Source organism: Triturus cristatus, chromosome 11 (genome assembly GCF_964204655.1).
Source record: "Triturus cristatus chromosome 11, aTriCri1.1, whole genome shotgun sequence".
NCBI classification, from domain to species: domain Eukaryota; kingdom Metazoa; phylum Chordata; class Amphibia; order Caudata; family Salamandridae; genus Triturus; species Triturus cristatus.
The window spans coordinates 914988990-915015601 of record NC_140594.1 but is presented as its reverse complement, the minus strand read 5'-3'; the positions used below and the strand labels follow the sequence as shown (position 1 = coordinate 915015601).

At 42.1% G+C, this 26612-nt stretch overlaps 1 protein-coding gene across 1 annotated transcript in view; it reads right to left on the bottom strand.

Annotated features, from left to right (window-relative positions):
* Positions 1-26612, bottom strand: part of LOC146785604 (uncharacterized) — a 233650-nt gene that overhangs the window by 105096 nt on the left and 101942 nt on the right. The window contains exon 4 of the mRNA XM_085633088.1: positions 6739-6830. Within this exon, the coding sequence (XP_085489214.1) occupies positions 6739-6769 (31 nt within the window). The 5' untranslated portion in view covers positions 6770-6830. The remainder of the gene's footprint in view (positions 1-6738; positions 6831-26612) is intronic.

Below are 26612 nucleotides of genomic sequence, written 5' to 3'. Positions count from 1 at the left end.
CCAAGCAAAAATACTCTCGGCCACCTGCTTCTGCATTCTTATCTTGCTCCGTAAGATTATATGCCTACTTCCAAACAGGCACGGAGAACAGTGATCCAGGCACATGTGGTCTCAAGATTGGACTATGGCAACTCACTGTACCTTGGGGCACCCACATATGTAGTCAACAGGCTTCAGGTGGTTTAAAATGCTGCAGCTAGGATGTTACTGAAGATACCCAAGCAGGAATTTGTGAAAGCCTCTTTGTCCAAACTTCACTGGTTTCCTGTCCAATCCAGAATCAAGTTCAAGGTGCTTTGCATGGCCCACAAAGCCATGCACGGCTGAGGTTCGCCCTTGGTACAATCCCTTGTTCTCCCATTAGTCCCTAACAGGCCTCTTAGGTCCTCATATGGTCACCTCATGAGTACAATGTGAATAAAAAAGCCAGATGGGTGGGACGTTGCTTTACCCATCTGGTTCCTAAACTCTGGAACTCAATGCCATATGAATTGCAACTTATAAAGAACCTACGTAGCTTCAGGAAGAAACTGAAAACCTGGCTTTTTCCATTATCGGTCCTCCACACAGATCCGCCACCCTCTCTGCAGCGCTGAGAAGCCCTCCTTCAGCTGTGCGCTTTACACAAATCACATAAATAAATAAATAAACTGAAGAGGTCTCAAACAGTTTTGACACTAATGTGTGAATTTACTATGAAACCATTTCATATGTCCTGTCGAAGACCATGTAGCCGTATTTTACAAAGAACTATGTACAATGAACAAGGCATGAGGTCAGATCAACTGTGCTTTACACATGTATGTTAGGCATCTGTGCCTACACCATTACCTAGTGTACAATGCCGCTAAATACAACACCTCGGGAGGCAAAACATATGAGCAACCCAGGCACCACAAGGAACTACACATGGAAGAGACAAACTAATCTCCCCAAGAGAGGGTGCTTAGGTGTTGGAGGGTGGTTGAGGGTGTTGAACTTTGCCCTTGAAGGTTGTTTCCTCTTCCGAAAGTGAGCCTTCCTCCTCCTCCTCTTTTGGGGGACAACTTTACTACTGGTGAGTCTTGCCATGTTGGTATACGGGATTGGGATGGTAAAAGCAGACTTGGATGGCAAAATGGATGGGAGATTTCCTACAGGGCAAAGTCCAATACATATGAGGAACTAAGCTTGGACAGAGGTGTTTGGGGACAATGGCTGGAGATGGCAGTTGTGTGCTACATTTGTCTGTCTGTGTGCATGCATGTATGTGCGTAATTTGGGTCTTGGCAGGAATGGGGAAGTGGACTGGGGATGGGGAAATGAATGATGTCGGTGGGAAGGCTGAAGTGGGGGTAATATTGCCATTATTGAGGAAACCAGAGCCTGGAAAGCTCACTGTATGGCACACATACCACTTTGAATGCCACCCAGGTAGGCAGTCATCTGAGCACGTTGGCTACCAGACCCTAGGTGCCAAGTATTAGTGCAGTCAGTCCAACAAAGATCTGTTTAAGGAGGTCAGTGACCTCCTCACCAAGGGCAGGCCTGTGAAACTGGTTGGGGAGCAGCAGAGAAGTCAAAAATGGAATGGGGATGGCGGACAATGGTGGTTCTGGCTCAGGGTGTATAGTAGCTGCTACCACCAGGGAGGGGCCACTGGAGTCCAACTCAACAGATGTAGAAGTTTCTGTGTCCTCCTTGGCATTCTCCTTGCCCTACTGGCCCGGTGTCGGAATCCAGATCAGACCCACTAGTGGCAGCTGCATCACAAGGATCCTGGGCCCTGTCTCAACAAGTAAAATGGCCATGTGCAGAAATAATGACACACATGTGGTTCAAAATTGAAGACACCTCACAAGACTACAAGCATGTCAAGAGGTAACAAATTGAGAGACTGAACAGTTTCTTATTGTCAACAGGTGTGTTTGTCAGTTATTTGTCTTGTCAATGTACTGTTTTTGAGTGGTTTGACCTTCTTGAAGTCATTGTCTAGGTACTGATTAGGTTTCCGTCACATGATTAATGATGGAATATTTCAATATTTTGGCACAATGGTCATATGCATCCAGATTCTAGTCCTATTGGTATTTCATATTTTGCCATTTAAATAATTAGATGTTAACATGTCCATGGCTCAAAGACACACCTAAGTCACACATTTGTATGTTCATCGGCTCATGTACAGAATAGATATTGATGAGGGAGTATACGATTGACATAGTTATGTTTGCCATTTTCAACTATTGACGAAAGCTTACCAGACATTATTGTGCATGGTAACAGAAAATCAATTTTATATGTAATTTCACTGTGTGGTGTATGACATATGTGGTGTATTGCACTTCATCTTGGATAATGAATGACAGACATCCTACACATTGCAGAGTGTGGAGTTGTAATTTTTAACATTTGCCTAGATACATGTAAAAGTGTAGTACACATGGTTACACGCAATCCGTCATTCTCAGAGTTTACGTATTGTAAGTCCAACCATGTATAGATATGCTTAGGTATGTCAATCTCAAAGTGCCTTTTTGAAGCAGGAACTCATCCCCATAAGACATAATTTTTTTACCATTGTTGGGACGCCCAACGCAAAATGGAATGTGTATACTTGCATTGCATCTGTTTTGTCACATATCATTCAGATGGAGATTGTCATATATTGTTTGCATCCTACTGACAATCAATAATTGTCATTGACATGTATATGATTAGGTGCCATTTGATTTTTGGTTTGCTAACCTTGTTGAGAAGTCTCTAAATTACATCTTTGGCTCCGACTATATTCTATAGTAGTGTTTTTTGTAATGAGATACATCATCCCATTCTTTATCATGTAAGATGGCACATTTCCCATGCCCCACATTGTGACATACGGGCCACTTTGAGGTCCATGTTGCAGAGAGCCAGTTTGCTGTGTAGTTGACATACAGTGCATTTTGTAATACCTTTTATACATGACACATGTACCAGTATGTCTGAATCATTGTGTTGATCCTAGGTTGTCTGACACGGTATTTCCACTTCACCCTACCTGTTACATAAGTAATGAACTAAGGTATTTTTGGACACTGTTGACGTTGTAGAGTAATTGTGCAACTGGCATAGGTTTGTTTATATGTCTAGCTTCTCCAGGCTAGCAACTATTATGGCCCTTGTTTCTCATTTATTAATCAAATGTTGCTACACTACGTTATTTTAGCATTTGTTTTATGCTCTTTCAATGGCAGATGTCGGACTGCTTTGTATTCCAAGTAAATATGCTATGCTATTATGAATGGCCTTGGTCTTGATACTCACCCTGCTCATCTGATGTTCACATAGTTTCTCATTGCCTCCTCCACACGGGAAGATAGGGAGTTTCTCATGACCTTTCATTCCTACTTGGAAAATGTGTTTCCGTGAAGCTAAGAGGCCTGAGTGCATGATTGTTTAAACATGATAGAGCTCTCATATCAGGTCACAAGACCTTCATAATGCAGGTGTTAGAAATGTGTAGTGAAACACAGTCATCCTTTCTTAAATTTAGAAATATGGAACACCAGTGTTCTGAATTCCCAAACCCAAATGAATATGCTTTTTTTTTACATCTGCTATGTTTTATGGCAAAGACTGGTACTTATGTTCTGTGTTTGTTCAGAGTTTCATTCATTCAAGAGTTGACTGTGTGTTTGGTCTCTTCATGTTGTGGTTGCTCATAAATAAGTGTCTCCTGTTCATATTTCTTACTGTTTAATTATGGATGCACCAGCTATGGGCCACCTTGAGCAACAGGTACTTCAATTGTGTCATGACAGGATGCTGCAGATATTCGGTATAATGGTTTTGAGCGAACTGGAGCATCATTGGTCCTTGACATTTAGACCTGCCTGGTTTGGAAGGATGCATGCAGCCTGTGTTCCACTATTATTATTATTTGAGATTTATAGAGCGCATGGCTGCCCGAGGGCTTCCCAGAGCTAGGAGACTGAATGCTAGGGGAGGCTAGATAGAAGTTAGTGGTACTGCTCTATGTTGTCCCTTTCATTGGGCATTGGATCTTTGCTTATGTTCACCTACTTCTGTTGCCCCGGATTTGGTGCTGTTGATGAGTCCATCACTGACCCATTATAGTTATTGTCCATCTGGCTTGCGATTGCTACATCATGCGAAGTTGGAGCCACTGGTGTTACTGGAAGAGTGTGCATCAACACATGGCATCCTGATTGGGGGGTTTACTAATATGGTTGGAGGTAATTTGTCAACTATCCCAGGATCAGCTGGAGATCAGGATCATGGGCCAGATGTACGACCATTCCTAATTGCGACTCACAATTTGCGCTCAATTGTGAGTCGCAAATTGCGAGACACAATTTGGAATGTACAACACTGTCAGAGACACTGATTGCGATTCCCAATGGAGTCGCAAAATGGGAGGCTCATGTATATTAATGAGCCACTCGCAATTTGTGACCCCATTGGGAATAGCTGGGCCTCCTAGGGATGGTGGTCTGCTGGGCTCAGCAGACCTCCATATCTGGGACTGCATGTCAATAAAGCAGTGTTTTTTTTAAATGCAGCTCGTTTTCCTTATAGGAAAACGGGACGCATTTATTTTAAAAAAAGAACAATTTTCGATTCATTTTTTAAGGGCAGGTAGTGGTCCCTGGGAACCCTACCTGCCCTAAAAAAATATTTTTAGAGCCAGTCATAAATGGGAAGGGTTCCCCTGGGGACCCCTTACCATTTGCGACTCCATGTCCTCCCTCGTGAAGAGGGAGGTAAATTGTGAGTGTTTTGCGACCACAATTGCGGTCACAAGACATTCATACATGGCGAGAGAATCACTATTAGGAAGGGAATGCCCCTTCCTAATAGCAAGTTCCAAAACACTGTTAACACAAAATAGTGTTTATACATGGCCCACAGTAATTTTGCATGCGCAAACGTGTCGCAAACCCATTTGCGCATGCAAAATCACGTCGTACATCTGGCCCCATGTCTGTAATTTGAAGTGCATACAATGGGCAGTGGAATCCCTTATGGCATCTGAATCTGATTCAGGATTGCAGTCTTTGGCACTTCTATTTGCTAATGGAACCATGAATTCTTCATGTAGTCTGGGATTGCGACATATATTTGGCATTTATTTACTTTCCATGTCAAAATGCTTACAGAAATACATTGGTACTCATTTTGTGCAAATAAAATGACTGATGTTTTGGGAAACTATTCTTATTCACTCGATAATTTGACCAAGGGGGAGGTTGCTCTGCTTAACGTACGCTCCTTTATTATTGTACTGATATCTGAATTGTATACCCATCTGTCTGCGTTTTGTTTGTGGTGACAACTTTGACCAACATTATATTGTAACGCTTATTGACTACCAAGTCACAGGACTTTGTAGTTATTGAGTATTTTCAAGATTCAGCAGGCAATTGGTTCTGAGATGTCTGCTAACATTGTTCCACGTTCGACATATTGTTGAGACACTACCACCTTTGATTGTGTCTGTGATTCCAGAGGGGTTTCGACATACACAAATATTTGATGGTACAATTGCCAATTAGTATGTAGCTCTCACGCCTTGGTGCAAAAGTGTAGATGACAGACATTTAGGAACGTGTGGGGTGTTTGAGTTGTATGTATGCATGTAGGGGTACAGGGTCTGTCAGTGAGTCAGGATATATGTGGCTCACCATTTCCATGCATGCTTTGCTTCTGTAAGTGTTGGTTGGTGGAAGGATCACCTGCCTGATGCACTGACAGACCTGTTTAGTTTTTTTTAATTTTTTGCAATGTAAAGGTCTTTCCATTTATCCATTTATTTTATTTTTTTTTAAAACGTTTTTATTGTTTTTGCAACCAAAACAAACAACAGAAATAGAATCAGGCCGCATTTACAGTACATTAGGCCATTTATCCATTTTTAAGGTTGAATGCCACAAACACTGTATTGAAATATAATCAATTTGAACACATTTACATGAGTTGCTTGTTTTTTTAAAAAGTTTTTTCTGTGAAGTGCACAGCAAACATACAAAGTGTGTCTTATTACCTGTTTCTCGGGTGTGTTGTGGGTGTGGTGTTATTGGGTGCCAATTGACAGCCTCTTCAGGTGATGTTCAGTGACAGGTGAAATACTATAGCTTTTGTAATCGTGACACACACATCTCAAGGCTGATATCTCTGACATGACTACAACTCCCAGGAGGCCATGTAACTATCACCTAAAATAAGAGCTGTTGCTGGGACACTGCTCAGGGACATATTGATGTTTGGGACCATGGGCATCCACTTATCAAGCTGCTACAGGTGTAATTTCTGTGGTTCCAAGCATCAACATGTTCTTTAGCAGTGTCCCAGCAACAGCCCTTATTTTAGGTGGGATTTAAATGGCCTCCTGGGAGTTGTGTTAGATAGCATGTTCCATACTGTTACACTTACTATATGTACAGGTGCATCTATTGTTGTTGAAATTAATTCATGACTGACCATGCATCTGATCATTGGTAAGTCTTAAGGTGACTCATGTAAAAAAGGTTGAGAAGGAATGGCACTAACAGACTGCATTGGCATGTGTGGCAGGGCATGCATTTCTGTGTGTGGTGAGTAATTTGCCCTTATTTACACAGCCACAAAAAACACATTTTTTGAAAATAGTTTCAGTGTTGCATATTGTAAGTGTCGATAGAGGAGTTGATGGGCAGGGCAGTTTTGTTAACAGACTCATTCATGCGTAGTCTGGACATTTGCATTGCGGTCACTTACCAGTTTCGATTCCCCCAGGTATTCCAGTCATGCCCGCAGTGTGTATGATTTCCAAGACCTTCTCCTCCACGGGCTGTAGCTGTAGTGGTGCACTAAAATGGTAAAAGGAAAATATTTAAGCACACTTAGTATAAATTGAAAGTGCTGTGTCCTCTGTGCACTTTTTTATAGTTAGTTGCACATTTCATACTCAGAAATGCATGTGTGAATTGGTCTTATGAGTTTCTAAGAGCACATTGGTACTGATTCAAAAAAGCATTCATAGGTGTGGGAAGGGGTACTACTGGAGTACTCTATTGCATGCTCTTATTTGCCTTTGTGAATCAATCCCCAAACATCAAACTCTCTGCCAGTGCAAAGAGGACACTTTCCATTTCTATTTGTACTCATTTTTTATGATATTACCTGAACATCCCAATTTTCCCCCAATTATATGTTTTTGGGATACTGTAAGGGCACATAAGAGAGGACTACAGGACCACTACTTCCCAAACTTATAATTCCCTCTTTGAATTGACCCCATGCTTCTTGTAGACAGAAAGGAGTATTACTTTAGTTAAATGATTTTATTGAGAATAAAGAACACAAAAGAACAATATATAGTATGGTGTACATAAGAAAATATGAGTATACAATTATGCATGAATTACAACTGTACCAAAACCAATTAATCAGAAAATATGAAATAAATACATTACATAGAGAAGTATAAGCACCTATATATGAAGCATCTAAGAAAAAAGTACAAACCAATTGTAGAACTGTACTAATTAGTTAAGAGATATCGTGTATGTGTGAAAATACCTGAGAATAAAATCTGTTTTAAAAGATTTTATTTTAAAAAGAAAGAAAGAAAAAGAAAAAATATGCGAAAGAAGGGAATAGAAAAAGGAGATAGAGAGAAGGAAATGAAAAAAGAAAAGAGAAAGAAAGAAAAAGGTGAAGAATAAAGGAGAAAGATTATGAAGAAGGTGGGTTTAGTGATAAGTAAGTAGTAAACGGAAGCCAAAAATCATCAGATTTAATCTGTAGATGAAGTGTAGAGCAAGATACTGATGCGATCCTATGCTCATCACATATCAAGTTCCACCAAAGTAAAAAAGATAGTTTAGAGTTATCCTTCCAACATGTTAAAATAACCTTAAAAGCAACAGCAATAAATAAATCAAACAAAAGGGATTTAGAGTCAATTTGGTCAAAAACAGAAGATAAAGTACCGAGAAATATATTTTGGACATTAAGTGGGATTTTATAGGAGAAAATCAATAAACATTTGGACCAAACCATTTTCCAAAAGTTCTGAACCTTAGGACAGTAGTGAAGTAGGTGTAATAGAGAACCCTCAGCAGTGAGACACGACCAACATGAAGGGGAGACTGACTGGTTGAATTTATGAAGAAGGAGGGGAGTGATAACGATTCTATTATAAATAAAAAAGAGGGATTGAGTGATATTTGCAGCCTTAGAAATCCTGAAGAGTTTTTGCCATCATTTGTCCCAATGAGATATAGTCAAAGTAAGGGAGAGATCTTGTTCCCAGTCTAGTTCAATATTAGATTTATTACGTGTACCAGTACCTGTAGATAGAGACTTATAAATAAACAAGGCACTCGGAGTAATATCTGGAGAAAGTTGGTACAAAGAAGTAACTGGTGTAATTGAAACTGGGAATGACTGAGAAGTGAAATTCTGCAAATGGCTATGGATTACTGGAACTAAAATATTATACTGCTGAATGCAAGAATCAGTTAAATTAATCTTCTTTTGTAAGTGACAAAAAGGTAAAATCTCATTATTATCAATCATCTGGTTAACAGAAAAAAGGCCCTTTTCTTTCCAATACTTGTAATAAAAAGATTTGTGGCGAAATTTAATAAATTTGTTATGCCATAATGAGGATGCTAGGAAAGATTGATAATTATCAAAATGCTTAAAGAACAATGTATGTAAAAGATATTGTGAATGTTTCAAAATTGGATATTTAGAAATAAAAGTACAATTAGTCATATATATAACATCCTGTGGAGAAAAATCATTCAACAATGAACATTCAACAGTGACCCAAGCAGGCTTAGGCAAATTTTGATAATCCTTAGACATAGCATAAAACTGACGAATCAAAAAAGCATCATGATGTAACTTAAAATCAGGAAAACGAACACCACCTTCAGATATTGGGGGAATTAATTTGGATAGGGCAATGCATGCTCGTTTAATTTTCCATAAAAACTTAGTACAGATAGAATTAATCTGGGTAAAATAATACTGCGGAATTTGGAATGGTAACATTGAAAGTGTGAATAATACTTGGGGGGACAATCATCATTTTAATTGTATCTAGTCTGCCCCACCAGGATAAAAATAAAGGTGACCAAGAAGACAACAAGTTGGTAATTTTAAGTTTTAGTGCAGTAAAATTGTGGGATAATGTATCACGAATAGTAGGGGAAAACCAAGTTCCTAAATACTTAATTTTTTGAGGACACCATGTAAAATTGGTAGAATCAAACATGTGTTGATAACATGAAGAATTTAAAGGCAAAATCTCTGTCTTGGAGAAATTAAGTTTATAACCAGACACATTCGAAAACAATGAAATTTCATGTAGAAAAGGAGGAAGAGAAGAGGCAGGATTGGACATATAAATAAGAACATCATCGGCATATGCAGAGAGTTTAATTTGGTGTGCCTTCAGTGTAAAGCCAGTAATAAGCGGGTTATTTCTAATTCGTTCCAGGAATGGTTCTAAACATAATAAAAAAAAAGTAGTGGGGATAGGGGACATCCCTGGCGTGTACCTCTTTGTAAACCAAAGCATGAGGAAAAATTACCATTAACAAAAACACATGCTTTTGGGTCTGTATATAATAAATTAACAAAATAAATGAATTTTGGTCCAAATCCAAACCATTTTAAAGGACAGAAAGGAGTATTAAAGCTGATTTCTGCAAGGTTCAACTAACAATACTGATCTAACAATGGCCAACGTAAAATCTGTCCATTGTGGTTTTGGACTCTCATTACTGAGGGCCTTATTAAGAGTTTGGTGGTCCTCCTGCAGTGACGCCACCATGCCGTCTGCAGGAGAACCGCCAAACCCAAGTTGCGCCCACACGCCGGATTGTAAATTTAATCCAAATCGGGCGGGTTGTGCTGAGGCAGTCTCACAGCAGTGGTCTGTTAGGCTAATAGGAGAGCCTAAAATGCAGACCACTGCAATGAGAGTGCCTGCAACACTTTCCTGAATGGTGTGGCTTGCTCCATGTCTTGCATGCCACAATGTGCAGGAACAGGGGTGCAATTCCAGAGGGGCACAACATGTGCCACCCTACATGCACCCCTAGGGCCAAGAGCTGCAGAGGCCCTGTTAGGGCCCCCTTAGTCCCTTAGTTGCTTCTTCGCCACCCTTTTCATGGTGGGCTCACCACCTTGAAAAGGGTGTTGAACAGGCAGCTCTAATAGGCTCAGTGGTGGTCCGACTGCCACCGGGGGAACAGCAGTCCAATGGACCGCAGTGCTCATAATAAGACCCTAAATATAATGAACAAAGTGATTGTGAAATGAATTCACTATAGTATTTCACTGGAGCAGTAAATATGTTTCTCATTGTAAAAATATTTATTTGCAAGTGCAAGCTCAGTTTAGTTAATGAATAAAGGAATTTCACTGAGTTAATTTTGGTTTTCATTTCCTTAAAAACAATGACAAGAGATGATACAATAAAGCGTTGGTTCTGTGCCTAAAGATCATAGTCTTATGTCATGAAACTGCCATGAGTGGAATAATATTATGTAAATATGTATTTTATGATACAACAAGGCAGCACATAGTTGGCGATTGGTTTAAATCGTGCTCATGTAATACGTTGCTGTATTAAGCCAATGTAAACAAGGAATACATTGACATATTCTAGTGAAATATGTAAGCCTCATAAATGTTACAATGTCACTGTTATATCTTTTTCAAAGACTAAACTTTTTTCTTTGAATGAGTTAGTTTTCTCATTACTGCATTTCAGCTATCAAAACTTCTCGTTTTCATACATTTTATAGACAAAGCTTTTATACATCTGCTGACTCTTTTAAGCTGAAAGAACGAGATAAAAAGATCTATGAAATACACATTATTCATGAAGACCCACTAAGTTGTTTGTTCCATTATCATTCTACACCTGGCAAATTATTCAAAAGGGTCCCTTTGGACTAATTTCAAATTAATTTCACTGTACCTTTCTCAAACACCGCTGCGCATACATTTAAAGTGGAACATGCCCACTGTTTGCTGGTACCCAAAAAATGGACACACACACACATTGCTAGGGCAATTTTAGCAACAATCATTAAAAGCATTAATGTCATGGAATCTAGGGGTCATATTATAGAAAGAGCTGCATGCGTAAATTACTTTTGGACCCAGCTTAGTGCCACCTCTGGCATGGCAAATGCATGCACAATATAGGGGCAAAGTTAATATGTTTTCCAGTACCGCAGTGACCAGATTTGCTATCTACAAAGATATGGCGCTGCTGCTCTCCACCGTAGCACTGTGCTTTCTGGCTGCCAAGCGCCATGCATACATCTTGACACCATAGTACAAAGGAGTCTGTGTGAGTCTAACATAGGTTTTCTACTGTAGGGGTACCCTTCCAGTTCTAATTACTATGCTCAGACTTATTTTCACAAATTGTGCATGATTGCAGTACAGTACAGCACATCTGCAAAGCTGGAAATGTTTGGGGGAAATAAAAACGTTTGCACTATTTTGCACTTGCACTCATAAAGGAATATATATGTTGTGCAAAGCCCTCTCTACAAATATCGGTAGAACCAGAACAGGAGGAAGAGCCTTCTCCCACGTCGCAGCCAAAGCCTGGAACGAACTCCCAGTCAACATCAGACGATCCCCTACCCTGCACGCCTTCAGGAAGAACCTCAAGACTTGGCTCTTCACCTGACCCGGAGCTGCACACCCCCAGCGCCTTGAGACCCTCACGGGTGAGTAGCTTGCTTCACAAACCCCTGATTGATTGATAGATAGGCCTTCATGTCAAAAACCACGGGTGGTTGCATTGGAATGATCATGAACCATTCAAATGATGGCCTCTTGACACAAAGGAGTACAAAGAGCTGCTTTCCTTTACTTTAGGGCTACTTTCCAGTGAAGAACTAGTTTTGTACTAGAAAATAAATAGTTTATTAAAACATTGAGCATTTGTGTCAGTTTTTGTGACTATGCGCCAGTGCAAAGCCTTGAAACATCTGCCACATAGGGGCATATTTACAAGGACATGGCGCCACAGGAGCTCACTTTTTGTGCTTCTCCTGTGGCGCTGTGCCCTGCTCCATAATTGTCAAGGCGGCGCTAGATCACTTTGTGTGGCTTAACGTGACCTTGTAAATATGGTCCTCCTCGACGCAGTTTTCTACGACAAAGGGGTGTGGAATGGGTGTTGCTGTCGGCATTCCCAAGAAACACCCATTGCTTTTTGACACTGCTACAGATTTACAAAGATCTGTAAATCTGAGGCAGTGCCAAAAACATACACTTTCCTAGGGGAGATGTAAGAGTGCCACAACGAAGAGAAATACTTTTATTTCTCCTAGTTTTTTGTTCTTCCTATGTGTGCTGCATTCTGAGCACACAGAAGGAACAAAACGCCATTGATAACTGTTTTTGTGCAGGAAGTTGTCCCTTCCTGCGCAACAATAACTATCCCTGCAATGCAGGCACCCCTGCACCATAGTGCAAGGGTGCCTGTACTGGCGCTAGGCTGCTTTTTTGCACAGAGGTGCGACAGGAATGTGCCGTATTTTTGTAAATACAGTGCATTCCTGTTCTTGGAAAATGACGCAGCTCGGCAAATGAAAATTGCTTGCGGCACACGCTGTGCCACTTTCTTGTAAATATGCCCCATAGTTTTTTTGATATTGTTTACTTTTTCATCTACGCTGCACAATTTAATTGTACTTATGTGTAAACTGTATCAACACACTTACAAACTGTATTTACTGTTGTTCTAAAGTCTAAATGAGCAAATGCAAACATTGCATTCTTGCACATTACCACAGGCTTTAACATATTTTACTTGGATTAGGGGCTTCAATTTGAGTGTCAAAAGAAGACTTTCAACTAGGAATGCAAAATGTGGTGCTAAAACATGTGCCAAATGCTTTTATATGTGGTCAGTTTAAGGGCATGTTTCAATGAACCTGCCCTGGATGAATGTTGATTACTGGTCCACAGAAGGCCCATTTCATGAATTAGTTTTAGATACCCAGTCATGCACTGCATGTAATGATACTCATAACGCAATGGGACACGCCATATGGTTCGCATATAATATTCATTTTTGATTAAATTAGTGCATTGATGATACCCTACAAACGATGACATTTTATTCCCATGGTTTAGTCAGAGGGTTCATCATTATTTGTGCTGTCACTTCACGCTTTCATTTCCATTATGCTGTTTTTCATATAAGGATGAGTGTGACTGCCATAGAAATGTACTGAATATAAGAAAGATCTCATAGAGTTAAATAAAGTTACATGGAAACTGTACATAGATCAATTGAAACAGAACACAGTCAATAAAAATGTGCACCAAATCGGGCAAAATGGTATCCAGCTTGTCCTTACTAAGGCCCTGACTATGGGAGGTTATGGAGCTTTCTGACCCCTACTCATCCCCTGCTATCTTAGGGTTGGAAATTTCACGTTGTGTGTAATTTACCACATCCAGTAGTTATCAAGTGTGATAAGTCCACGTCCTTAATTACATTTTCACAGGTTACATCATCCAAAATGTAACAGGGAAAAAGATACAGTACGTACAGTGACATGGGGATTTTGGTATGTCAAGCATCAAAATCTGCATGTTATTCAACAAAAGCTCAGAATCTGTATAATGTAGAATGCCTAATTAATTTCTAACTGTGAGATGTGGTGACTAGTAAAGAGAATGATGTAAGGGGGTTTGAGACACAGAGGGGAAGGAGTGGCTGAAAGCGTAGAGCCAGTAAAAGAGGGGAGATGAGGCACCAGGAGGTCTCCTACTATCCTTATATTCGTCTGTACACAGGACATTATGTTCCTTGGGGCTTATTTATGAGCCCCTGTGTCACATTTATGCAGCTATTGCATCGCTTTTTGCAATCCTGCGGCAGCGTACATAATGCACCAATTTACGCCATATTTACCAAGTGACGCATTTAAACTACATTATGCTTGCATCAGGTATAATGTATGCAGGGTGGGTGTTCCTCCTCATCAAAGCCTTGTGGAAGTGGCGTATTGAAATCTATAAGATTTCAGTGTGCCACTTCTAGGACGCCATTGCTTCAAAACCTTACTGCCATGAGGGTGACACAGGCCCTTTCACATGGGGCATGCTGAATGTGAAAGGACACATTGCTGGAGTTGGGTTTGTTTTCAGACACACCCCAGCAATGTGCCACTTTTGCACATACTGATACGCAATGTTAAATATATTTTTTAATAATAATATATTTAAATTTCAATATTAATTATGTTAAAAATGGAAATTAAATTTAATAAAAATGTTGATTTCTTTTTTTATTGTAGTGGGAATAGTAATTTTTACCTCTCCGCTATCCAACACTTTCCCTACTGTTGCACTCACTGGAGTGGGAATAGTAATTTTTACCCCTCCGCTATCCAACACTTTCACTACTGTTGCACTCACTGGAGTGGGAATAGTAATTTTTACCCCTCCGCTATCCAACACTTTCCCTACTGTTGCACTTATTGGAGTAGAAAAAGTAATGTTACCCCTCCGCTATCCAACACTTTCCCTGCTTTTGCACTCACTGGAGTAGGAATAGTAATTCTTACCCCTCCGCAATCCAACACTTTCCCTACTGTTGCACACACTGGAGTGGGAATAGTAATTTTTACCCCTTTGCCATCCAACACTTTCCCTGCTTTTGCACTCACTGGAGTGGGAATAGTAATTTTTGCCCCTCCACTATCCAGCACTTTTCCTGCTGTCGCACTCACTGGAGTGGGAATAGTTATTTTTACCCCTCCACTATCCAATATTTTTACTACTTTTGTAATTATTATGTTACAAAATGTATGTTCTATTTATTTTTTAATATTTTTATGTGTTAATTAATTATAGAATGTTTTATTTTATTTTAAATTATTGATATTTGTATATATTTTATTTTTATATCATTTAAAATGTTTATAAATTAAATAAAGATAATAGTTAATAAAATGTATTTAAGTAAATATATGTATATGTACATATTTTTGTGTATTTATATTTTTTTAAATTAAGTTTATTAATATATTGAGTTAAAATATATATTAAATGCAATATTTTTCTAAATAATATTATTACTTAATATATTTGATTTAAGTTATATATATATATTTTAAGTTTATATTTTTTACATCTATATTTTTTGCCTCGATATTTTTGATTCGATATTATTGTACTTCCTGTTTAAGTATAGAGAGTCGATATTTTTGTATTCGATATTTTTACATCGATATTTTTGTAAACTATATTTTTTACATCGATATTTAATCAGGGAACCCTTTACAATGTCTCCTTATCAAGATTTGTAAATGCATTTATTTGTATCTTTGTATAAAGAACAATTAAATGCATCTACGGGTATCATATTGTGATATATCGCCAGTAGGTAGTTATAGTTAGGACCTAATAGTGAATTTTAGCGATTCGCTATTAGGAAAACACAAACTGCGATGTACAACAGTAAGTTTGACATTGGTAATGATTCGCAGTGAGTCGCAAATGGACCTGCCTCATCAATATTCATGAGGATGGGGTCCTCACTGCTGAAATCGGCCTGGGAGAGGGGACCTCGTGCCCTTTCTCCCCCACACTACAACCACGCTTTCTGACATACTGCTGGTTCGGGGATGAAGTCCACTTGGATGCTGAGGGTCCTTCGGGGCCAACAAGCCCTCCTGTTACCTCCAGTAAGTCCATTGCTGAGAGGTCTTCGGAGGCTCCACCCCCTTTCTCCACCACTCTGCAAACATGACCTTTAGTTAAAACACTAAAGAAATTCACTTAAAAAACGAAGGTTACAGGGACATTATAGTTAGGAAATAGAATTGAAAGAAATCTGAAAAAATCACTGAAAAAAACAAAGGTTACAGGGTCATTATAGTTAGGCTCAGGTTTTACTTATACAAAGTCAGTGAAATTCAGCAGTTATAACTACCTGAGCTAACTATATCTTACCGCCCTGCAATGCACTGCTTTTGTACTCACATATTACATCACTCATAACATGGTTACTGACATCACTGATGACGTCTCTAATAACATCACTGATGACATCATCCACAGAACCACTCACTCACACCCCTGTACAACCTCTCGTATGCCCATTCACACACCCATGTAACCACTCACAAGCCCATTCACAGACCCATACCAGTACTTACACACCTACTCACTCTTGCATAGTCACTCACATACCCACTCACTCACTTGTACAGCCACTCATAAAACCATTCGCTCTACCATACAGCCATTCATATAACCAGTTAGTCACCCGTACAGCCAGTCGCATAGCCACAAATAAACTCATACAGCGACTCACACACCCACTAATTTATCTACACAGTCACTCACACACCCACTCACTCACCCATACAACCTCTGAGCATAGCCACTCACTCACTCACTCACCCATATAAGTACTCACACACTCACTCACACACCCACACAAGCACTTACATACTCATTCACACATCCATACAAGCACAGGCACTTACTCGCCAATACAGCCACTCACACACCAACTCACTTAACTAAAAACCCACTTAAACAGCCACTCACTCACCCATACAGCCACATACACACCCAGTCATTCACTCATAGAGCCCTTCAGACACCCACTAACTCACTCTTACAGTCAGTACACACCCAGTTACCAAAGAGTACAGGGACTTTATAGTTAGGCATGGATTTCACACATACAAAACCAGTGAAATTCAGTTGTTATAGTTACCTGAGCTAACTATAACTTACACGCCAGCAATGCATTGCTTAAGACCTCAAATATTACATCAGTCATGCTTGGAAAGACATTCAGATGGATCCCCACAGAATCCAGAAAGATAGTCGCTCAAGCACTCATCACTAGCAGACTCGACTACGGCAATGCATTCCATGCCGCTGTCACCCAGAAATAGCTCCGGAAACTACAGAACGTTCAAAACGCTACAGCCAGACTGATCCTCAACATCCCCCACTGCAGCCATATCACACAACACCTCTGATAACTACACTAGCTCCCAGTCAACAAGGGAATCACCTTCAAGCTCCTCACTAATGCCCACAATGGTCTCCATGATGCACGACCAACATATCTGAAACAACACCTCTCATTCCATGCATCCGCCAGACAACTTCACTCCATCCAACTTGCCCTGGCCACTGTCCCATTAATTCACAAGACCAGAACTGGAGGAAGATCCTTCTTCTACCTCACTGCCAAGCACTGGAACACCTTGCCCCTACATCTCAGACATTCCCCATCACTGACCCAATTCAGGAAGGATCTCAAGACCTGGCTCTTTGACTGAACCTCCATGCCTAGACGGACAAGCACCCCCCAGCACCTTGAGACCACACAGGTGAGTGGCCACACTATACAAACTCCTGATAGATTGATTGATTGATTGAACATCTTAAGTGAAGCTGGAGAAAAAAAACAGACCCCTTTGAGGTAATATGCAAGCAAGATATTAGCAACTGCACACAAGTTAATTATATGCATCCACAGCACCTGATGCACCTGATACTCCACTGAAATTAACAAAGCAAACGATTTGTCACAAAAACTTGCACCAGTGTAGATAACATACTCAACCCTCCCTCATGCAAAAGTCATTCAACTGTCCCAAAAGCTATGCAATGATCTAGAAAGATTCATTCATGGTAAGATCTGCAAGTTATAGATCAACTTTCCTGATGTTGCATCAAGAAAATGTTTCATCAGTTCTCTATCTTCCACTAAAGCTCATAACAAAACCTCGCTGGGCACTTTTACCTTCCTTAGCCACAACGAGTCTCATCTCCTATAACTACCATATCCTCAGGCTCACCTGGGGATCCTTGTTCCACTGCCTGCTCTAGTGTAATTTCAGATGAGATTACCCCAGTGATGACCAATTTGCCCAATCTATGTTTGTCAGAAGCCTAAGAACCAAACCCTGGGAAATGGCTCAAGTGATGCCCTAGATAAAGAAACCAATACATACCTGATTCAAATGTTTTAACAGAACTATAGACTTCTTTAGTGCCTTGGCTGAAATTCTGAAGAAACAGATTCAGGTAAGCCCTCTCCTAGTATTTTTTGGGGTGGATAGTGAGTTAGTTAGAGATTAACAAAAATTAATCTTTTATGCTATGTTGTTGGCGAGAAGAGAGTTATGTAAAAAATGGACTAGCCTATATCCTCCTACCTATATAGAGTGGAAATCATCATTGATATATATTTTAAATTTGGATGCTACCTCCCTAGATAGGAGAAGGTATGCCTTTTGGCGTCCTGTAAAGGAACGGCTGGAGAGGTAGGAAGGCCGGTCCAATGAATAGGCCTAAAAAGCAGACCTCAGAAAAATGCTCAAGCTAATCCTAAATCTCTCATATCTCTCATGGAAGGACGGTACCTAAGTAATGGTTGTTGGTCGAGACAGTTGAAGGACAGGGAGAATGGCTATTTGAAGTGCAATCCCCGGGTCTCTTGATAAGTAAGGCAATTATCAGAAACTTGTTCCCAAGGCACGAAAAAAGACGGTTACGGATGGAGGTGCTTGGAAGGCAATCTGAGGCTAATGAGGACTAAGGAAAAAAAAACTATAGACTTCTCTCCTGTTTACCATTTTCTGATAAAATAGGTGACAAAGTAGTCAATATTCAATTATCTAAATATTCTGCACCCTTGCAATCAGGTGTCCGTTTCATGTACAGCACGGAGTTAGCATTGCTCACTATTACTGCTGATATAAAATTAATCATGGACCAGTGAAGATCAGCTGCCCTGATCCCACTCGACCTTCCTACCTCATTTGACGCAGTGGCATAACACAAAATTATGGAGCTCCCCTGCAGAATGTAGGAAGGGACCTCTGACTATCAGATATCACAGATATTTATTGACCTTGGCCTTAATGGGGCCCCCTTAAAGGTTGAGCGGGTCCCTGCACCTTAAGGGGCTGCAGGGGCTTGTGTTACACCCCTGATTCAACTGTGTTTCATCCCAGTCTCATCTCCAGGCTTCAAGAAAAAGAAAACCGCACATATGCCTTAAAATGGTCATACTCTTTCTTTACTGATCATATATCAACAGTATTCCTTGCCTCTTTAACTTCGCCTGCTATGTCACTTAACTTTAGAGTGCCTCACGGATCATAATCCTGTTCAATATATATATCTTCCCACTTGCCACCCTTGTTAGGTACTTTGGTTGTGATATTGTCTTCCCTGCAGATGACACGCAAACACCTTTGACAATTTTATTCAATCTTAAGGACACCAAAAACAAATTCAAACCTGGCTTGAAAGCAGCATAGAATTAAATGGTGAAAGACTGATGTACATTTCCCCAATCATGACTAAGGCACCTATGTGGTCATCTGGATGGGGGCCTTCCAGCTTGGGCACATGCCCCACACCTGCCAAGTCTGTTAGGATTCTTGGCATCATTATCGATGACAAACTTTTGTCCTAAAAGCAAAATGACCTATAGCAGCTACATGATTCTACTATTTTAGGATGAGGCATAAGATTATTCCCACCTTACCAATGGACTGCTGTAAATCTGTAATCCAAATTTTTATAGTTGCCTGCCTGGATTAAGCTAACTTGCTCTACCTGGATGCACTGTAATATCCAACACACAGGCCCCGATTCACAAAAGTAATCTGAGACAAAATCCTGACTTTAAGACTTTCGGTATTCACAAAAGGCATTTAGGAGTAGTAAAGTTACAATTCCTAGCTTTACTACTCCTAAACCGAGACAAAATCCTAACTTTATGACTTTTGGTATTCACAAAAGGCATTTAAGAGTAGTAAAGATTACTTTTGTGAATCGGGCCCACAGTCTTTAAGTGGTTGAAAATGCTGCTGTACAACTTCTACTGGATCTTTTCTCTCCCACCTCTGTATCTTCACAGCTAAAAAATCGACACTGCCTTCTTATTCACAAGTGTACTGTATTTAAGGCAATGTATCTATGATTAGGCACAATAGGCACAACGTCATGTGTTTTAAGTTCTGGCCGAAAAAAACTGGAATCTACTTCCATCTAAGATGACTTCTCCTATATTCCTCCCCTCCATCTCTAAAAAAACTAAAAATATGGCTCCTCCATCTCTAACTCTGCAGGCGAATTCTAGTGCAAGGAAACTTTTTTGATCAGTATACTTTACAAAACCTATCATCATAATCATCATCATCATTGTCATCTTCTAGATGAGAGAAGGAAGTGAGACCCAAAACGGATGGGAGAGGGGCGTGGGGCAGTAGCTTTATGAGTTAAGGGATTGCTGCAGATTATGAATAATGGTGAATAACTTAAGGGAGGCAGGGTTAAGACAGGTGGAACAAGACATTAAAATATAAAATGGATGAGTAAGTTGCCTTAGTCATACAATGGACGAAAGAAGGGATCAAAACATACAATGGTCAAGAGAAACAGCACATCCACAATAAACATGAGAGAGGGAAGCAGAGCAGAAGATGGTTGAAAGTAGCTCATGAAGCATGAGTCAGATGAGAGAGATGAGCAACATACATGACATGAACGAAATAGATTAAGGATTGAGGAGAGGGCTGCATGAAACATGGATCATGTCCTAAGCAGGAAACGAAAGAGCCAGAAAGAGAAAGACTGGAGCAAAGCACATTATGGATAATAAATGATTAGTGCATTGTAAAACAAATGAGAAAGTGCAGTAGGGCAACAGATGATGAGAAAATTAGGTAAGATACCAGATTGCCAAAAGAGACATGTGTGATAGAAAACTCATGGCAGACAGGGGAACACATGGATTGGTGCAGTATTTTTGAGATCAGAGTGGAATTTTTCAAACTGACCTATGTAATTTGAGTTTGGAGTGGGTTGTAATCTGACCAACGTCATTACAATTCATAAGGTAGGCCACTAGCAAATGAACTTGGAGTGGTAGACCTCCTTAATAAGACCAATGTAAAGGAAATAGGACAATTATTCACAGAATGCTAATTTATCATGGCTTAACAGTTTCGTGCTTCATGTGCAATCACTCCATTCAACATTATCCTCTACTACAGGATCAAACACAAGGTCTGTGAGAAGACTTCCTGACAGAACCAAAAGAAATAACACCTCTGACCAAACTGATTAAATCTCCAGATGGGACAAGATGTGTTTTGAGAATGTATGGCCTAATATCCAGCAAGAGGCAGATCTGTACAATGTGACATGCTTGGGAAACTGAACTTTAGATGGAGATCCCTGAGATAAATTGTGAATACAGCGGGCAACAAACGAAAGCAGACTCCAAAAAACATAGACATAAGATCCTTCATTACAAATTCCTCCAAAGGGACACCACACATCACTTATACAACACAAAATAGACCTCATATGTAGGTTATGGGAAAAGGATTTTGACCACAAATTGCAGATGAATGAAAACACAGTCAGGCCAAATGCAATATCTGCTCTACTGGGACATGTTAAGCATGTCCATGCAGCCATAAGGAGATTATCAGCCCTAGCACTTCTTCTGGTCAAGTGAAGAATTACACTGCATTAGTGTGGAGACACTGCACCATAAGTAACTAAATGGCTACAAAACATGCCAGTGTGTAATGAAAGAATGGAGGAATATGCCAACTGCAACCTCTAACCTCCAGATCTAAGGACATATGGGCCCCTCTTCACTATTTTCTAGTAAGAAGAGAAGTCCCACTGGGCAATAAACAAACCTTGATGCCTAAATGTAGCCAACTAGCCTGTTTAAGACATTGATTATGCAAATGTCTGTGTGGAAAATAAGTGCTTGAGGAGAAGCAAAGTGGTATGCCAAGGTCTTGTTCAGAATGTGATTAAGAAGTGGTTAATATATATAAAGTCTCATGTTGTGGCCCCTTCAATACTATAGCACCCTGAAATGCCTAATGTGGTGAAGTTGTTCCCTTGGATATATATGTTTTAAAAGAAATCATGTAGTAGTCACAAATAGTGACGCATGCCATTTGGCCTGAATATAAGCCTACTAGTCTGTTTAAAACGTGAAATAAAACCTAAAAGCTATTGGTCTGTGTAGGGTTTGCTAGGGATTGGCTTAACAATTGTATTTCCTATCTTCACCTGCAAATATTCTAGAAAAATGCTCAAAGATGCTTCCTAATTCATGTTCAAAATGTAATTTAATGTTGATAGCAGACTGTTGGTAATATAATGGGAAATGTAACTCTATACAAATGTACTGTATGTTGGCTGAGTCAAAAATAGCTGAAAATCAGTTTTGCTGCAGAGCGATTCCAGAGTTAGAAATCACATCCTTAGGCATTATGTCTAAGGTACAGAGGAAAGTAGCCCACTTCTGAGCCCAGGAAGTGCAGATGGGTATTACCTGATGAACACTTAGGGCCTCATTATGATTTTTGGCAGTGCAGAGGCAGGCGGCATGCCACCGTAGCACCCCCACTGCCAAGAGTCGCTACCACCCACCTGGCAGATTACAACTTAAAAGTGGTCTGGTGGGTGGGCGGAGTGGTGGTCCTGTGGTGGTGGGTTTTTCAAAGAAGGAGGGGCCTTTGAAAAGGCACCGCAATGAGAACGTCACACAGGTTCCTGCACAGCATGGACTATAAAGTCCATGCCGTGCAAGAACTGGTGCTCATGCACACAGGGGGGCATCCACATGGCATGAGGCACCAGGGGGCCCACAGGGCCAGCTTTGTTTTCTTCTCTGCTACAGTTTTCTTAGTAGTGGAACAGCCATGAAAACTGTGGCGGAGAGGAAACTAGTAATATGCTTGGCTGGACCAAGCATATTGTGGACTCAGGACCGCTGCGCCCTTTCCAGGGAACATCAGTTTCCTGGCGGCAATGGTCCCATGGTGGTCCAACCACCTAAGTCCGAATGGGGCAGTCAGACCGTCAGTGTAGCCACAGCCGTACCACCACGAGTCTGGCGGTCATCAGACTGCCAGACTCGTAATTGAGCTGTAAGTAGGGAATATTTATCTGGGAGTGGACAGAAACATTTGGCAGAACAAAGGTCAGCCTTAGCACTATCTCTTTTGACTTGGAGATTGTAGGGAGGACAACTACTATTCATTCCATGGAACCACGTAGACAGCCATAAGTGTGGTATTAGGACATTCTTCATCTTCTTGGCCACTCCCCTATTTAGATGAGCATCAAGATAGAAGCGTGATAAATAAGATGAATGCAGGACCGCCTGGTGGCAGATGGGCCATGCCAGATTCAAACAGGGGATTCTAGTGGGGCAAAGAAGACACGCTGCCATTAACCTAAATGTAAGCCAACTAGACTGGTTAAGACATTGATTATACAAGCGTTTATGTGGTGAATAGGTGCTTGTTAGAAATGGGATTTCTGGTTGGCTAGGGCTTGCGCCAAAGCCAGGCAGAAACCACCACTCTAGTCAGGGCAAGGAAGTTACACGCCAAAGATAACCCCTGCTCACCCCCTTGGTAGCTTGGCACGAGCAGTCAGGCTTATCCCGGGGGCAATGTGTAAAGCGTTTGCGCGCGCACCCAGCAACAACACCCAAGGCCCACCACAAAAGAAACTCCACACAAGGTATTATATTAAAATAGCCTTTGTATTATACCAAAACACATTAGATAATATTCACACAATTTACACTGTGCCACTGGCACTGGGCGGAATTTACAGGGGACTATTTACACAAGACAGGGCCACATGGACCACTGTCAGAATCATCACAAATCACCAAATGTAAATGTAAAAATGAAGAACAAATAATGAATGTAGCGCACAACCAGTAACCACTGGTAACAGGTAAGTACCACCTACGCAACCCTAACCACCTTAGGAAAATATTACGCAGGGAACCATGAACTCACTAGTATCACTATACTAGGGAACACAACCTCCTAGGTATAACAATACATCTAGAGGGATACACAAAGCATTGCATAAATCACATTAGGCAATAATGACAATAGCATAAAGGCAAGGCGCAGGCGCAAAAGTACATTTGCTAAAAATCACCATGTACCCTAGGTGAGGGCACGACACAAGAAAGTGTTCCTAGGCCAACTTGGCCTTTCAGGGGCTCAAACGCCCTTTGTCCACAGAGTCAGGGCTTGACTGCGCAGGCTGCGCCAGCCAACGCGCACAGGGGCACAACCTAAACGTTGCAGCTGCCCACTAAGTGCTGGGCAGCTGTGAAAATGAGCTTGGGCACCACTGTGCCTTTTAAATCAAATGTCCCGCCCTGGAGCCACCTAGGCTCTCTCTGGGAGTGAACTATGCCGCACGTTGGAGCCTCACTGGGCTCTGAGAAAACAATGCCCCCTTTGGAGTCCCTCTGGACTCTGAACAAATAATGCCCGACGTGGGAGCCTCGTGGGCTCTGGACCAAATGTGGGGACAACGTTGGAGCGGCCCGCTGCCTTCCGGGGCCGCTCTTCTTACTAAACAAAATGCCCCTTGGTTGGAGCACCTAGCGCTCTAAACACTCCTGCCCCCGACTTTGGAGCCTCGTGGGCACAAGGAAATCGATGTGAGCCTCGATGGAGCCCCTCGGGCTCGGGACCACGTCCTTCGGTGGAGTCCCAATCGGGGGACTCGTTAAACACACAGATGGCCCCCTGAGCCTTGCTGGCTCTGAAACAACTGGGGGGGGGCGCGTTGCAGGCTCGTTAACTAGTGTGAGCCCCGTTGGAGCGCACCAGCACTCAGTAACAAAGCAGGCTGCCCCGTGCACCCTCCCGCAGTCACTGGATCGACGAGGCTGTCTCCGGTTGCGGCGGGAGGCTCTCTGCTCCCCTCCGGCGGCGCTGCTCCCGTCCGCTTCTCTGCTCGGGCGAGGGCACCGGGGCGCAGGGTCGGCTCCTGCCTGCTCCAGGGCCCAGAAAACAGCCGCGAGTCTTTCGGAGGGAGGCGGGGTAGGCTTCCGCCCTCCTACTTCCGGTTGTCCCGGAGTCCCGCCCCCGACCTGCCTGACTTCCTTCGAGCCCGGCCGCGGCGGTGACTTCTAAATCTCGGCGATAAGAGGGGTAGGCTCCCTCGTAACCAGGGATATATGGCGGGGTGGGCACCCGCCATGGAATAACACAAATAAGCGGGGTGGGCACCCGCCAACACGGCAAAATAGCAGGGAATCCCTACGTCGGGGTTCCCTCGCTAATAATTGCAGCTCCGCGCTGCTGGCCACAAATAAAGCGCTCCTAGCGCTATAAGCGAAAGAAAAGCGCTTCCAGGCGCTTTAGGGGAAAATAAAAGAGCTCCCAGCGCTTAAAGGAGGATACAAGCAAAGTCCAGCAAAGTTCTCCCCTGCATACAGCAAGGCAGGGGTGGTGGGGGCAAGGCTGGACCCAGAGCCAGCTCACTGGGCCTCCAGGCATGGAGGTAGTCCAAGTGGCGGTCCTCTGGTCCAGCAGCAGCAGCAGCCCCCCTCAGGTAGGATCCTGGAAGAGAACAACATCAGTGGGGACACAGCCCCATTTTTATACACCTTTCCCCTTTGTTTCAAGGTGCAGGGAAGGGGCGAACCAGTTACAACTGGTTCCTGAGCACTTTGTTTTGCTCAGCCCCTCTCCCTATTCAGAGAGCAGGCCAGGGTCATCAGTCGCACCACAGGGGGCGGAGCCAGCATTGTGTGGGGAAAGCCCAGCCCTATTCAGGTCCTAGGTGTACTCCTCCCACCCATCTAGCTGCTGATCTCCCTATTCACCACTGGGCGACTCCTCCTGACTGGGGATTCCCTAGCCCGTCACATGACCTCAGTTAGCCAATCACGCGACAGGCAGTCTCTACACATTTATGCCAGCATCCAGAAGTGGCACTTCCATACTAGCTACATGCACGCCGCACACATCATCGCGCAGCATTTCATCACACAAATCTGTACATACCAGACTCGACCCTGCACACCCCACGCATCAGGAACTACCAGGGACACATACATTCCCCCTTCCCCATGCATTCCTATGGGAGGGCAGGCCTATCTCACCACATGCACTCAGAGTGCGCACGCACTTTACTCTGGGACACAGGGAAAGTGCGCAGAAACCAAAAATCACTATCACCAAGTCACCAATAAAAGCAAAAAGATTAGGGGTGAACCTGCCAGAAGGGCCAAGTCCAACAGTGCTGGAGGTTTAATATATGTAATTTCTCATGTTGATGCTCCTCAATACTGTAGCTCCCTTAAATACATTATGGTGCCGATTCCGATCCTGTAAAACCCGGGTATGAACCGTCGTACGGAGCGTTTTCTCCGTCCGACTCGTACCCGGGAAAACCACCTTACAAACCCGCAAGTACGATTCGTACAGAAATACCATTTCTGTACGAATCGTACAAAACACCGACCGGCTAAAATATACCCACAATTCCGATCCGGGACACCGCGTACGTGATGTCCGGACGGAGTCAGGCAGCGTTTTACAAACCAGCAAGTACGATTCGTGCCTACGTCACTCCGCACGTAGCATTTTTTACGGGAGCCAAAAAGTGCCGGGAAATTGAGGAGGACGCGAGGAAGGAGCACCTGTACGCAATGGACAGCCATGGGCCCCATCCTACGTGTCATCCCGGCCCTCATAGCCTACGACCTGGTGCGCAGGAACCGACGCAGACGCCGC